Raw genomic sequence first — 13,053 nt, forward strand, 5'->3', positions numbered from 1 at the left:
TTGACTTCAACTCGGAGCTAACGAAATAGTCAGACTGTTTGCTCGAAATATGCTGTGCATGTATAAACTAGAGCGAAGTCTTAGTTCAACCGTTGGTAAATGTATATTGTTTCGTAATATTTCGGGAACAACACAGTTTGTCGGTTATAGTATATGCCTTTGTAATTGTTGACTAGATTCTCTCGTCTTTGATGTTAGGTATTTCATAAAGTACTTACTGTGAACGCGATTTCATTGCAATAGTTTTTCTTCTGCTCGTTGAAACCCTATTTTTAGAGGCAAACGTTTATAAACGCGCCAACAACCGTCCGAGGGTGTAATTATTCTCGGAGGTGTGAAAAAGGGTCGTGTATTATTCAGGTCCAACGTCCATATTCCGATTGATTAATTCCACGCTCATCTAAGTTTCTCCGAGATTTCCGTTTCACTCTTGCGCTCTCCCTCGGCGGTGTAAATTGTGCTGGAAATCCGAAACGGCGTCGTTAGTTCTGCGCACGGATCTCCCCCGGGCCAGGTCGGGCCGGGGACGCGGCTACCCCTATAAATCTTTTCCTCGAGCTACGCGCAACTAACAAGCCGGCGATCTCGCCCGCGCCGCTAGCACCTATGCCGCACCTCCCCCACTAAATAACCGACAAACTTTTCATAATACCCCTTAAGCAGATTAGACCACTTTCATATTATTCACGTTGTAGTTCCCAAAAGGGGGTTTCGATAGGTGCGACGGTAATTTAATAATGTAAAGGGACGTCGCCGCGATTCCATCCCGTATAAATCAATTTTATCGAGCTCCTTCGCCGTGGATTAAAATTATTACCGCTTGGGAGTGCCACATTTAACTATTCCGCGGCCTTTATGCTTGTTTGGATACACTTAGCTTAAGCGATTCTCTCGGTTGAGAGCGGTGCTCTAATAAATTCAACTTTATAATTAATTGGATTTCCGTTTGTGTTTGTGAAACAGCGACCTATAATTAGAATTACACATGTAGGTGCCTATAGTTTATATTTAGATATCGAGATAATAATGTATTTGTCGTTATATTGAAGATACTAAAGAAAGCGAAATCAGAACACATCGATAGCTTATGAAATATTACCATAATATCGAAATATAGCGGCAAATTTTTTGACAGATATTAATGAAACGTTCAGTGATGATCAATCAAGTTAGATCAGAGAAAAGTTTCTCAAAGAGAAAATTTTGGCTATATGGGAAGTACTTTAGGTACCTACGATAGCGTTGTTTTCGTTTTTAGTGTGCTATAATGTTATTTTTGTTTGTTTCAGCATCGGTGGAGAAGTGTGTGCGCGCTAAGTATGGGCGGGTTCGCGTTGCTGTACTGGCGCCTGCGGCTGGCAGGCACTCCTTCGGCTTTCGCCGCCGCGGACAACCCTGCCTCGCGCGACCCTTCCATACTCTCTAGATTCTATACCTTCACCTACCTCCCAGTTTTCAACTTCTTCCTCCTCCTTTACCCTTTCCAGCTCAGTTTTGACTGGTCGATGGACTCTATACCTAGAATATCGACAATATTCGACCCAAGAAACATTTGTACGTTTATTTTTTACGCTGTTTTATCGAAAGTGACGTGGCGTGCTATAGTGAAAGAGTTTAGCAAGCGCCAAGAAAATTCAATTAAAGAAAACAAATATTATAAGAAACAGAACCTGAAAGTGAAACAAAAGTGGAATTACAATTACAAACAGTATAATAGGGGGCCGGACTGTGTAGAGAGGAAAAGCTACCACGCGCCTCACAAAGAGTGTACTTCGTCTAAAAAGCTGATATGTCCGTGTAATGGATGTAAGCATGTGCTTACTGAGGAGCACACGAGTGCTTGTCGCGCTATCAATAACAATAACATTATGATGCACCATTCAACGTGCGTGTGTCCGAAGTTCAAGATTCAGCCGCCTCATACGAGTGTGTACCGCAGCCCACAGGTGGCGCTGCTCATGTCAGTGGCGTTCATGGTTCTCCCGTTTGTGCCTGCCAGTAACCTTCTGTTCTACGTCGGCTTCGTGGTAGCGGAACGAGTGTTGTACTTACCCAGTGTCGGCATATGTTTGCTGCTAGGCTTAGGAGCTGGAACTCTTACCCAGAACTGGCATCGCAGTGAATCAAGAAGTAGAATCTTCATGCTAGCCCTCCTGGTCGCGTTATCAGCAATGTGTGGTTACACGTTGAGAAGAAACTTGGACTGGCGCGATGAAGAGAGTCTCTTCAGGAGCGCGTTGCATATCAATCCACCAAAAGGTGAGTTTTTATCAATATTATTATTATCTGTGTTCCAAAATTCCCAAAGTAACATAAGTAAGAGGAGAGGAAAGTAGCTTACGAAAGCTTTGTCTATGACGTACGTTTGCTTCCACTCACAAATATTCATAAGAGATTTAAAGCTTGACGTAAGACCAACCGAAAGTTTCAATTTGTCAGACGCCGCCATGGTATTAGACGTCAGTCAATGTCGCATCAAAATTTGCGAGCTCACGCCATAATATTCTGGCAGGGCAGTACTTCCGTTACCTTGCTTGAAAGTTTGTTTGAGTTGCCTCGTTAGTCTAAACTAAGACACAATTAATTTGTTTGAGAGACAGCTACAAACTACCTGTCCGCGGCGCGTTGGTTCCTCAAAGTTGGAAAGAGGCTGTCACGTCGTCACGCCTCGGCTGCTCGGTACGACTGCTGGCAGTTGTAATGTATTCACTGCCTCTTCTCCCAGTCTGCCTCTTGACCTTTCTAGGGCGCCATTAAACATGCATGTGCGACGTCCCGAGGGCCCGCCTCGGGTTTCTGTTCACATCACAAACTTTTGCGCAAAGAGAAAAGTTTCCCCTGATGGTTCTCATTTTGCCTCACTTCATACAGCGAATGTCGGACTCAATTCCGAATATTGTATTAGTTGTCTGAAAGCAACTTGTTGTGAATATTTCATACTGTAAATTACGCGGTGTTTATTTTTCTGTAGTCACTGGCACTGTTGTCTATTGACATTATTATAATACCTACTATGAACAGATATCAGATCGCTTTCACATTATTTATGTAAGTAGTAGTAGTTCATATTTTTCTTTCATAATACTCGTAAAAAATATCTTGTCTAGTGAACGTATAATACTTTCTAAAAGACAATAGGTTCGATCATAAATTCGTTTTGGCCAAGTATTCTAACTCTTTTCTCAAAATAAAATATTGCCAGATAAGTAAGCCACATGGGAGCATCTATATATTACACGCAACTTTATCAACAGGTCTCTCAAAGAACACACTAAAAGGGTAGACTATCGTAAGAAAAGAAACTATAAATTATTCAGAAACCGCAAATAAGATAACGAAATATGCTCCCCTCGGCAGTAAAACAATATTTCACGTAAATTATGACACTTTATCGAAGGGTCTCCAATGTAAAACTATCCAAGTTTCCTGATGGGTTTGTAAGGGAAAAATAAAAGTGCTACGCTTTTTAAAAGTTTCATCTAACTTCTTGTATTTTTACGAGATCCGAAATCACTTGTAAAATATTAAGGAGACGGCTCGTAGCAGCTGCGGCATAAGTTCTTTTCCCACGAGATTACTGGCAATGACGAGATAGTAAAGGGAAAGTAGTTTAGTTACCTACCGACTACCTATTGACTGTGTCAAAGTTGGCTCCACCGATATAATTATTTAATATAAATACTTTCATATCGGTGTTATATCCCTCGTGGTAACATGAAAATTGATTTTAGGTATTCCGGTAACTAAAAGAACGTTTCCCAGATGCCGGGTATAAAGATGGATAGAGGGATACTTTTATTGAATAAAATAATAAATAACTTCTTAAAAGCTTTTTAAACATTTCCGACGAGTTTCTGACAGAAATGCGATAAAATACATCAACAAACTTACAACCTTAATCCCCTGACGTCGTGGATATACAATTTGTAAGTTTTGTTAAGACGTTTTGCTACCACTTAACTATGGCTTTCTATATAAGGTAAAATAATTATATAACGTCGCCTTACAGTGAACCACATTAAGCGCCTTTTCGAAAAAAATACATTAAATTATTCTGTAGGTGAGGAGCTCGGTGGCGCAGCGGTAAACGCGCTCGGTCTGCGATTGTTGAAGTTAAGCAACTTTCGCAAAGGCCGGTCATAGACCACAAAAAAAAAGTTTTTCATCTCGAGCTCCTCCGTGCTTCGGAAGGCACGTTAGGCCGTTGGTCTCGGCTGCATTAGCAGTTATTAATAACCATCAATCCGCACTGGGCCCGCGTGATGGTTTAAGGCCCGATCTCCCTATCCATCTAAAGGGAAGGTCCGTGCCCCAGCAGTGGGGACGTTAATGGTCTGATGATGATGATGATGATTCTGTAGGCACATTACTTATTTGCCTCGGATCAATGTCACTATTTGGCCGGTCAAAGCCTGGGGGTCTCACATGCAATATAATAATAGGAGAAATAGACCCCATTTGAACACAAAGTCAATATATTTAAAAGCAATTGACTAAATATTAGTCTGCAACTAATTAATGTTACATTTGTTTCTATGATTCTTACCATTCTATTGCTTATTACTTTATATTATTTATATTGCAGCTATAAATGAGCCGTCCTGCACTTTCAATATTCATTATACCTACATTTATATACACTGTCGCTATGTAATATAAGTTGGCTCACCAGTAGAGAATGCAATGCGACCTCGCGAGATCTCGTCTAATTTTTGGGGATCAATCCTGAAGCATATTATGACGAGATCCTATTCGGAACTTACGGGATTGGGCGAATCTCCTTGAGCTGTACTTTTTGTTTTGATTATGCCGATTTCCAAAGAAAACTTAATTATTTAGTTAGTAATCATCATCATCAGCCCATTAACGTCCCCACTGCTGGGGCACGGGCCTTCCATATGGATGGATAGGGAGAATGGGCCTTAAACCATCACGCAGTTAGTAACATCAAAGAATAAAAATTTTCGTTTTCTTTAAAAAAAAATGTTTTAATTAAAATATTTCCAATCTTATAAAATAGTTTCCAATGTATATGTCATAAATCTTCGTATGACTTCATGGCTGGCGAAATGTTTGTACTAATAAATTAATTATTGTAAGTATTCCTAGACTGTGTCCATAATACTGTAATTTATTTAATGATAATAAAGGCTTTAAATAAACAAGCAAAATGCCAGATTCAGTATTATATATACTCCATAGAGTAATGTTCGACCCATCCGTACTTGACCGTACTAAATATCGAACTCTACACTTGTCAGATTCAGCTACGATAAAGGTTTATATCTACGGGTGCTGATAAACTCTACAAAGTTGGATTCGTACGCTACTAGCTACATTAAAATGGCAGCCATTTCCCGACCACATGGGAAAGGAAACTTTATTGTTCTCAGGAGAAAGCAATGCATATAACTTGCTGTGATTTATATATCGGAGATCCAAACAATTTATCCTCGACGGATTAATTGGGGAAGAATGTAAACAAAGTTTTGGAATTAAATTTTTAATGCTTTTGTTTTCTTTTATATCGTGTGGGTGTCAAACGTTTAGTCGGAAAACGTCAGATTCTCAAAATGGTAGATTTTGCAAAGCCATATTTACAAGGACACTCCTCAATTCATATTCGGTCCAAAGGCTAACCAAAAATGTGAGTTATTGTAAGTATGAATTGTATATTCTTAATCAATAGAAGGTACCGTATAAATTATTTTATATAATAGGATACTTAAACTTCCTCTTCTTACGATATCCTAGCTGCTCGGACATAAATCATGAATCAAGTGTTCGCCCTGAACTGCCTCCTATTAGGCTGTGTACATATCTTGGCAGCTGCTCAGCGGCTTGCTATTCTTATATTCCCATCGGTATTTCATCACGAACTGTTGGCGTCATAAGCGCTATTCCATTAAATTCTCTCATTACTTGTCACATTAAATTGGATAGTGAATTCCTGGGTAATGTGAAGTTTCAAGGTAGGTAATTAATGCGCACATAAACTCACGTCAGAGTTTATAGGGACGTATTTCGACGAGTACCGCCATGACTCGTCATTTTAGCTTTTTAAATTATGACTATTTATGACCAAGTTCAGCATGTTTAAAAGAAGGGTCAGGTCAAGTGTGCTCTAAACAGGAGAGCATGAATGAAGATTTTGATGAGAGTGGAAGATATAAAAGTTGTATGACAGGATGTGGAGTTCACGCGATGACCAACTGTTGCAGAATACCAGCGTATCAGTATACGTAGGTACTTACACTATTTGGTTTTATTTCAATTGTATTTGTAGGGCTTAATATGTTATATAGTATAATAGCGAAACTTAAGTAATCATAAAGTCTTGTAAAGAAAGTTTTGTTAAGAGAACGGGAAACAATTGACAAATAATTTCAATCAGTTCATAATTTATCTCTATATAAATATAGAATATAGATATCGGATCGAGTTATTTAAGTACTTGTTTTCAATAAGGTACCTTATTCATTTATTTTTAATACATTCCTTGTGACCTTACGTGTAAAGTGAAAGAAGATTTTATATATTAATCCCATATTGTGGGAATATACTATGTTACGTCAGCGAAATGTGAAAAGCAAACGCAGCACTAACGTTTTAATGAAACCTGTCAGAAATCCAACGATTCTAGCTTTCAGAAATTAAGGAGAGCTTAATTACTTACTATATAAGAAGCTTAAATAAAAATACTGTAGTACAGTGTTGCTTGTATTGAAAATTGATATTTTTTTAAGCGACTAAACGGCACGTATGTGGATGGAGGATGTGGACGTAACGTTTTTTTTTTAATATTTGCCTTAGTTTCTTGGATTCTCCCGAATCGTACGCGCTGTCGGAATTGTCAGTATGTATTGTTTTATAATCATCACTTTACAGAACAAATGTTTGTATTATTGAAAGTCCAAACAAGAAACATAAAACACAATATCAAAAACAACATGAAACACTACATAATATACAAAAAATAACAACAATCAGAAGACTTTAACTTACACAGACGAATAAGAGCGAGCTAAGTCTGTTTACTAACTTCTACTTAAGAATTTTAAGTGTAGATGTTACTTGCTAGTCCTACTACCCTTTTTCTTCTTTTTCTATTTTTTTTTTATTCACCGACGTAGCTCGGAGAATTGCCAAGCTGAAGTGGCAGTGGGCAGGACACGTAGCGAGGAAAACCGATGGCCGCTGGGGCGGAAAGGTTTTAGAATGGCGACCACGTGTCGGACGATGCTCAGTGGGTAGGCCCGCTACAAGGTGGACCGACGATCTGGTGAAGGTCGCGGGAAGCCGCTGGATGCGGGCAGCGTAGGACCGATCGTCGCGGAGATCCTTGGGGGAGGCCTATGCCCAGCAGTGGTCGTCGTACGGCTGATAATGATGATGATGATGGGATGTAGGGCTCTAATATCAGATTTCTACTCCTCGCGACCTGGCGACGCTCGGTTGACCGAGAGATGAAAGCTCTCTCGGCATGTCATGGGAGCAAGCTACAGAGGCCCTTCATCATCATCATCAGCAGCCGTACGACGCCCACTGCTGGGCATAGGCCTCCCTCAAGGATCTCCACGACGATCGGTCCCGCGCTGCCCGCATCCAACGGCTTCCCGCGACCTTCATCAGATCGTCGGTCCACCTTGTAGCGGGCCTACCCACTGAGCGTCGTCCGACACGTGGTCGCCATTCCAGAACCCTTCCGCCCCAGCGGCCCAGAGGCCCTTCAGTTTCCATAAATTAAAAGTCACCTATTCGCTCCTAACCCTGACAGGTAAAAGATCCCAAAAGTCTCATGTTTCAGTGTACTGTTATCGGAACTGGGTCTAAAATAGATTATTCAAAACCATTTATCGAAAAAACAGTACTGTTTTAGTTAATAAATCATGAAATAAACCCAGAATTGAGGCAAAGCTTGTAGTTTGGGCATACTGTTTGAATTGTTAGAACAGCCAAACTCCAAACACGTGATACATTCGTGTATCTACGAACCAAAATTACACAAAAGTACACAGTACAGATAAATATCAGTAGCATTACTTAAACAACTCGCGTAGTAGTTAATTACCTGTCAATTACGTTGGTTGTTTATTTAATAGCAATCAATAGAATACTTAAAGCGAGGGTTAGAGCCGATTACTCTCAGCGTGCGTGAGGTTACTTGCATTACTAAAAGATGAGTTAACGGAATCAGCCCCGTAAACTATTACTTTGATTCTCTTTGGTATTTTTTTTTTCATTTTGCCTTGAAAAGTTACAAGGCCATGGAAAGTTAATAGGCTTCTATTATCGCTTGTTAAAAAGTGATAAAGAGGGAAAAGACGACGTTAGTACGTGTAAGTCGAAAAGGTAAAGTTTATTTTAATATGAATGTAACAGAGGTCGTTTACGCCTAACAGTTGTTATCAGTTATATTATATACTAGCGCCCCGGCTTCGCTCGGGTGCAATGCTGAGGAAAAAATGAAATTATTTACGACATAACTTTAAAAAACTCAAAAATAACAATATTTCTCCACTTTTGATGCATGTTATTATATATGTAAACCTTCCTCTTGAATCACTGTTATTAAAAAACCGCATCAAAATCCGTTGCGTAGTTTTAAAGATTGAAACGTATATAGAGACAGAAAAAGCGACTTTGTTTTATACTATGTAGTGATCAGTATAAGACAGCAGTAGTTTTTATACTGGTCACTACGATGACCACGTCTATTGAATTATATAGTGACAAACTACCGGTTCAAAGCGTGTAATTATAACATGGTTGTTCTTGTTTTATTATATACAGAAACAGACGCATAAATTACCGGTAATTTTGTTAATTACCATATAATTCACATAGTAAAGCCCTTGGGAATTTTCTATTAGTTCTTGGGAGTTGGGGGTTTGTATCGATCTTTATAAACACAGGAATGTATTAAAAATAAGCACAATTAAACGAATCATGTGAACGTACAGATGGATTGTCGAATGTGTAATTTGGAAATTACCGTTTCACTGTAAGCTCTGCAGGTACTTGTTATGTAAATACATGCTGGCCTATCGAAATGACCCGTTGTTTAGGAAACTACCACTTTACAATTTACATTCAAATGCAGCCGTATTTCGCAACATTGTTTAGAGATAAGGTACTGATACCGTTGAATTTAGAATAGTTGTAGGTATTAGCAGAGCATTTTATATATGTAATATTAGATAGAATACAATCCTCGGCCTAATACATCACAACGCTAATGAACATCACAACACTGGCTTCTGTACTTTGCCAGGTTTAATTCGTACAACGCATTGGAACTATTGTCAAACATTATTTATGCCATGGTATAAGAAGACCAGGTATGCTCAATCCTATGACAAGCCGTCATTGCTAGCCCATTCATGACGTAAGTGTTACCATTAAATTGGTATCTCCAACATTCCAAGGACGTAAATTTTATTACTTAAAGAAAATTTATCGAATTACTGACTAATGCATACTTGTCAAATATATAAAAAATATTAAAATTGTAAGTAAATACTTTACTAAAAGTTCAAAATTTCCTTGCAAAGTGAATATAAAAACATTGGTCGTGGGTAGTTTATTTATTATGAAATGGCAATGCAGGGCGGGATGACGTCAGCTGGGCTAACCTTGAAATGTTAGATGTAAATTTTGAGTATACCTGGTTTTGTTGTACCATGATTTATGCATTGATTTGTAATCACTAATTGTAGTGAACTAGACGTTCTGTTTAGTTCTAGATTGGAAAGTATAATTATCAGTGGCTGCAGGTTGCCTTATTGATGGTTTGAGGCGCAGCCTATCCCGTGGGATACGGGCGTGTTCATATGATATGTATGATCTGAGTTCTATCGCAGCAGTAGATTTTAAATAAGGAACCCGATCTAACGAGCGCCGTCGCACCAGTGGGTTAGTACTTCAGTCACATATAAAGTATCACTTGCTTTGGAATAATCTTATAATGTACCCAAGGTCATACCCCAGACACTTCATACAAACAGCCTCGTTTTACAGAAACACACACATTGACATTACCGTTTACGGCAACTGTGTGTGTGACGTCTGAGGACCCCCAATTACAATACCTAATTTAGGTATACGTAAAACTTACGAAATAAGCTTTTATACACGTCAGTTAATACGTATTATTCACCACACAAATCACAAAAAAAAAAAACTAGCAATGAAGGTTTACAATAAAAATAAATAGGGTTTACAGTTGACTGAAAAATTCACTGAACTAATTAATTGCATTCATATTATTATCACATTTAGTACTTAGCCTAGGTTCAATTTTATAGCAAATTATTATGAACTTATTTTGATGAACAATCACTATGAAAAATAAATATTTATAGGCACCACGCAGGCGCGCCGGCCGGTGCGGGCAATTACTGTGAGATCAAATATTCCAATCATACGAAAGAACGTCGGCGTTCAATTTCAAAATTTGAATATAGAAACTAAACTGAAAACAATGGTCCGCGTGCAGCTTTCACGATAGAAGCCTAAATTATGTCCGAGGGGGGGTAAGGTAAACCTAGCTCAGACGCTGGTGCGGAGCGGAGTATTGCTGTTCTATACGTAGTATATTATTTTTTATTCCATGATAAGGTAAGAAAAAACACAAACGCGTACACGCTTTCTGCGAATGTAAAGTTTCTTTACTTTAGATTAGACAATCTAAAAAAAAATATCGAGGTACAAACGGTTTTGATACTTCGTAATTCCTTGGAATTTGTCAAGCCAGTCAAAAGTAAATCTATTCAAGTACTTATCTACTTTTTCCACGAAATTACGGTACGCTCCTTATTTTTAACATTAGCTATTTTGCCGTTAGGTCTAAAGAGCGGGGCCTTTTATAAACTTCTCCTTTTACCTTTGAGTAACATGACCTGAAGGCTAACTGGATCCAATTTATCTGTGACGGGGCGAAACAAGCCAATCACAAGCGCCCTATTACGGCGAATTTGCTCGGGCGGGGACACGGTGGCTATCTAATCGGTTAAGCCCCGGTTTATCGACTACACCTTTCGTAGTGATAGCTGATCTGTGCAACTGACAGTCTGGCAGCTGGGTTAACGTTTCAACCTCACACTAGACAGTTACCACTTTCCACTTGCTGCCGTAGTTTGATTAACACGAAACTTGGATTATGATAGGGTTATGGCTGGGTACCTTTTTGTACATTATAGTTTTTTGTTGAGGAGCTCGGTGGCGCAGCGATAAACGCGCTCGGTCTGCGATTGTTGAAATTAAGCAACTTTCGCAAAGGCCGGTCATATGATGGGTGACCACAAAAAAAGTCTTCATCTCGAGCTCGTCCGTGCTTCGGAAGGCACGTTAAGCCGTTGGTACCGGCTGCATTAGTAGTCGTTCATAACCACCAATCGTGGGGACGTTAATGGGTTCGGAGGATGATGATGATGAGTTTTTTGTTAAAGAAGGGGAAAGTTTTAGGTAATGAGTAAGAACTAATTATAAGGGAAATAACTTTCCAGAAAAATACTACGTATAGAGCGGTAACTCTCCGCCCCGTACGAATTCATATCGGGCTCTGATCTCTCTCTCTCTGGTTCTTACTTCAGTCTTAATAAATGGCCTTGACAATCTAATGAGTAAGGGAGTGAGCGCGCGGACTGAATCTCGCTCACACTTGCGTTAGGCATGGTAAGAATGAGATTTATGTTTGGAGAATCTAGAGTGTGAGCCAGGTTCGTAAATGATATTACAGAGGTATTTTAATGACCGAATCTTGTCAGGATCAAAAGAATACTTCATCTACCCCATTAGACTCGTATTAATACTGAATATTACGTTTCATACTCTGATGATTCCGTGCTTTAGAATGTCTGTATCCAGCAGTAGAACGTATAATATATGCTGTTTATTTATGTTATGTTATTAAAGGTTCATAGATATGATTCACGCCTACATCCCCAAAGGGGTAGCTATAAGTGTATATAGTACTTATATACATACACCCACTCATATCCACCTATTTAAGTTCCATTTAATAAGAGGCAAGCCAATTTAAATTAACCGGACACTAATCCTAGAAATCACGTGATATCAATGGTTAAATGAAAATGGTCACCACCAAATTGGTCAAATGGTAATGGTAATGGTGGATGGTGGTGGTGAATTGTACGTCCGACATGGACATACTGTTGAGACAATTTCATAATGTTTGACACCTGCATGTATGTACTTACACAGCTTCTCAATAAAGTGTTTCTTGTTTGTTTCTTGTTGGTTTCCGTTAATAAAATTATAGAAAAAAATTCGATATTAAAGTATCAATTACAATTGGGATGATCAATTTACGTTTGTACCGAGTTGCATATCTTATCACGAAGCGTTATTAAAACGGCATGGCGAGACTTGTACATTATAAACTCATCTTCTCCCTAGCATTGTATCGCTTTTCACAGGGTCCGCTTACCTAACCTGAAAATTTGACAGGTCCGGTTTTTTACAGAAGCGACTGCCTGTCTGACCTTCCAACCCGAATACCAGCCCAATACAGGTTAGGTTACATACTTCTGAAAAAATATTTCCCAGAGATGCGGGTTTCCTCACGATGTTTTCCTTCACCGCTGAGCATGTGATAATCATTTATGATCCAATCATGAATTCGAAAACAAATTCGGTAATCATTGCTTTAGGCATGTCCCGAACCTGCGACCTCAAAGAGAGAGGCAAGCATTCTACCAACCACGCTACCATGGCTACCATGGCTTCTTTTGTACTTTATAAAATAGTATTTGCAAATCTACTAGAGATAAGGGGTTGGGAAACAGTTTGCAATGGAAGCAACTCTTTAGCCGGCCGTCCGTCGGCGTAATCAGCTAAGCCTCAGGGTTTATCGATTCCATCTTAGGCTCTTGATAGCCGAGTCTTCGAGTGGCGACTCTCAGAGATTAACGCTATTATCTCCCTTAGCAACTTCTCTCACCGCTACTTAGGTGTCACAAACTTACTTCGACAGTTGTTCGACTGCCACCAACTGTCACAACTACCAACTATTTTATCAGAAAACAAATT

The 13,053-nt window shown here is 39.2% G+C and overlaps 1 protein-coding gene across 1 annotated transcript in view; it reads left to right on the forward strand.

The window, feature by feature from the left end:
- The window catches only part of LOC126367996 (protein O-mannosyl-transferase TMTC2), a 112,630-nt gene that overhangs the window by 61,324 nt on the left and 38,253 nt on the right, over nt 1-13,053 (forward strand). The window contains exon 4 of the mRNA XM_050011818.1: nt 1,290-2,259. Coding sequence (XP_049867775.1) covers nt 1,290-2,259 — 970 coding nt within the window. The remainder of the gene's footprint in view (nt 1-1,289; nt 2,260-13,053) is intronic.

The sequence above is a fragment of the Pectinophora gossypiella genome, chromosome 7 (assembly GCF_024362695.1).
Source record: "Pectinophora gossypiella chromosome 7, ilPecGoss1.1, whole genome shotgun sequence".
In the NCBI taxonomy this organism is placed as follows: Eukaryota; Metazoa; Arthropoda; class Insecta; order Lepidoptera; family Gelechiidae; genus Pectinophora; species Pectinophora gossypiella.